The sequence below is a fragment of the Pyxicephalus adspersus genome, chromosome 7 (assembly GCF_032062135.1).
Source record: "Pyxicephalus adspersus chromosome 7, UCB_Pads_2.0, whole genome shotgun sequence".
NCBI classification, from domain to species: Eukaryota; Metazoa; Chordata; class Amphibia; order Anura; family Pyxicephalidae; genus Pyxicephalus; species Pyxicephalus adspersus.
The window spans coordinates 581977-585249 of record NC_092864.1 but is presented as its reverse complement, the minus strand read 5'-3'; the positions used below and the strand labels follow the sequence as shown (position 1 = coordinate 585249).

Sequence of the window (3273 nt, the reverse complement as noted above, 5' to 3'; positions counted from 1 at the left end):
GCCCCCCTCCTATCCAATCCCAACAACCATCTCCCTGTAAGAACTTAAACATTTACCCCCCTTCCTGCACCTCAATATATGACCCCTACTGAACCCTAAAACTAATTGTTCCCCAAATGTTCCCTCACAACATTTAAAGGGTAACGTACCACCACTCCCCCCAACCTCTGGGCCTGTTACCCCCTGATGTGTCTGTAGAGTTCCCCTTCAATGTCTGACACTGCCCCCCCATGAGGGTATTAGCCCGGTCATGTGGGGGGGGGGGTATGGCTTTTGTGGTGTCACCTATGAGTCACCAATGAGTTTCTCCTTTCTATTGAGGAAGTAATAAATGTCAGATTTTCTGGTTTCTGTATGACTGCCCCCGCCGGCCTCACAACTCACACATGACTCTGACACACTCCATGCAGTCGTGTTCCTGTATGGTATTATCTGTACAGGTGAATCTCTTCACATTGTTACATACTCCATGGGGCTAATTGGTCCTTTTGCAGCTGTCATATAGAAGGGTTGCTAATACAACAGCTTGATATGCAGGCAGCAATTAGCGGGGAAATATGGAACAGCAATCATGAAAAATCATAAAATGTCAGCGGTGTTCCTGCTGATATCTGCCGTATTCTTCATTCCACAGGAAAAGAGTCCTTGGATATTCAGCAGTTCACTAATTAGACAGAGGGGGCTCCACCAAGTAGAATAATCACAATGTGCAGACTGATATTTGCTCTCCTCCCTCGCAGGTAAATGCTCCGGCCCTCACCAAGGCATTGTCCCCCCAAACCAAACCCTGGATCAAGCTGGGAGAGGTTCTCGGGGTTCTCCTCCGATCCCTGGTGCCAGAAATCAGTGGAGAGGTCCAGGTGACCACATCAGGTGAGTCAGGGGTGACCACTGAAAGGGGCCTCCGACCCCCTGCCTGTCCCCCATCTGTGCGCTCTCTGCCCCTGTGTGCTCCCTGCCCCCTTTAGCCCCTCTGCCCCCTGTGCCCTCTCTGCCCCCTGTACCCTCTCTGTCCCTGTACCCTCTCTGTCCCTGTGCCCCCTCTGCCCCTCTGTTTGATTCTCTGTGCATGTCTCTGACCCCTGGATTTTCCGGTTTCCCTCGCTCCCCCATGTGGCTGAATGTCAGGCCGAGTGTTGAGGATTCTCCCCTCTGACAGCTATGCATGTAGTGTGAGCTTCAGCTGCAATCGATACTCCTGGCATCCAGTTAGGACAATGTGGTCATGCCGGGTCAGTTGTCATCTTGTTTTATAAATTTGTGAATTTGTATTTTCCGGAATCAGGAGACTCTCTGAAAAGCTCCGGCTCCTTCCTCTGCTCTGCCATGGCCATCGGTCTTCTCCAAAACTCAGACAAGAAAGTCAACCTGGTGAATTCTTCTCTGTTTGCCAAGGAAGTTGGAATCCAGGTGAGGTCACCTCCAACCACACGTGGCATCCTTCCATTCCCTGGACCCCAATATGGCTGCTCATATCCTTCCAGATGTAATGAGATGGACCATTCAGGAAGGTAAAAGGTGTCAAAAAGGAACCGGTGACACATCGGTGAGGAGGGCCAAGGCACAGAGGTCGTACCTGGACTCCATTATGACCTTCTAGATCCTGACTTCAGCTTTCATAAAACAATGTCCACCATAGGGGGCACTACTGAGGACATGACACCTCCCATTGGGTTCTTGTCAATTTGGTTTAGGTTAAAAAACTTTAGAAGAACAGAATTTTCTGTTCCCATGTGGTTCCTCAGAATCCAGGAGCCGTTACTTCAAAACTTCTTGTTTGGGCTGAAAGGGTGAAAATGAAATGAAAATGTGATTCAAAATGGGTGTAAAGAGTAGAAGAGAGGAGATGGAAGTGTGTCAGGTTGACCACAAGGGGCTCCAGGCTGTTATCTCGGGGCTTTCCAGGCTCCATGAATTGGGGGTGGAGTTAGATATAAGCACATGGTGTACATAAATCCCACCCCCAAGGAGCAGGTTTATGGGCTGGGATCCCCATACACGGATCTGTCAGGGCCGTAATGTTAGAGAGACCTTGGCTCACCACTTGGACCCTCACTGATATAAACATGGAATATAGCCGGGGCCCAGTCATACCCAGTCATATATTGCCTTCCTGCCTTCTCCCACCATCTCAGATTCCCTGCTCTGTCTGGTTACTGATTGGCTGATATATTTCCTTTTTGGCCCAGGTGACGTCCCGCCATTCCGTAGACTCCACAGAGCCCAGGCTGGAGGTATCTGCAGGGGACATTCGTCTAATTGGAGGTGTGAGTGGCACTGTACCGTGTTTGCTGCAAGCCGGGCCTTCACATTTCCGGAGCCCGGTGTCGCTGAGCGGGACAATAATCTTATGGACCAGTGAGGCTCGTGTGGGCAAACTTCTAGGTAAGTGACCATTCCATTGGCTCAGTCCACCCGGCCGTAAAGTGCTCCGAAGACCAGCATAGATATCTGTGAAATACCCCAAATATGGCAGCTCAGTGAACAGACCCAACAACCCCTGAGAGAGCTCAGAACAATCTATGTTACAGGGGGGTTACAGAAGAACAGTAAAGGGGGTAATGGCCCTGCTGACCCCACAATATTGGCCATGTGGGGTTTGTAGGTTTTCTCCTGAGGAATCTATGAATCTGGAAGTGTTGGGTGCTGGTGTATCCCATCCACATATAATCTTGTATAGAAGGGGCCCCGAACATATCAGCCCCCCAACAACACAACAAACATATCTTTATGTAGAAATCTTCCCACAAATAAGTCATGTTACATCTGGGTAACCCTTTACACTAACCATTCCTCTTTGTCTTGCGCAGAGCTCCTCTCATCCACCGGACATCACCTAGAATCATTCCACAGGGCCGGAGGGTACAGCATAGCGGCCATCTCCGGACCTCTCCCCAATCTGTCTACCCTGGGATCATGTCTTCAGATCACTCTCTAATCACCTGATCTACTCCGACCAATCATAGTGCCATATTCTTGTTATTAGTCAATAAAGTATTGCTGGGACTTGTTGTGTCTTGAGATATGAATACTGTCCTGGATAGGGGGAAAGGGAATCTACAATAAATCTTCTAATCCTATAGATAGAAACTTTTAGATCTGGAAGTGCCCGTCGGGATGAAGGTGGCCGAATTTGCTGATTGTGGGAAATGTCTGTTCCAAAGTTTAGAAGCTACAGCCGGGTCTGAGCTAAATGACTTCTCCAAGCCCTGCAGGTCAACCTGTCTGCGTTAATAATTTCCCTGCAAATCTCACCAATAGGAAGAACAAAGC

The 3273-nt window shown here is 49.2% G+C and overlaps 1 protein-coding gene across 1 annotated transcript in view; it reads left to right on the top strand.

Annotated features, from left to right (window-relative positions):
• PHGDH (phosphoglycerate dehydrogenase) overlaps window positions 1–3006 on the top strand; it is an 11108-nt gene extending 8102 nt beyond the window's left edge. The window contains exons 10-13 of the mRNA XM_072416901.1: window positions 741–873; window positions 1286–1410; window positions 2190–2385; window positions 2811–3006. Coding sequence (XP_072273002.1) covers window positions 741–873; window positions 1286–1410; window positions 2190–2385; window positions 2811–2938 — 582 coding nt within the window. The 3' untranslated portion in view covers window positions 2939–3006. The remainder of the gene's footprint in view (window positions 1–740; window positions 874–1285; window positions 1411–2189; window positions 2386–2810) is intronic.
• Window positions 3007–3273: the final 267 nt, after the last annotated feature.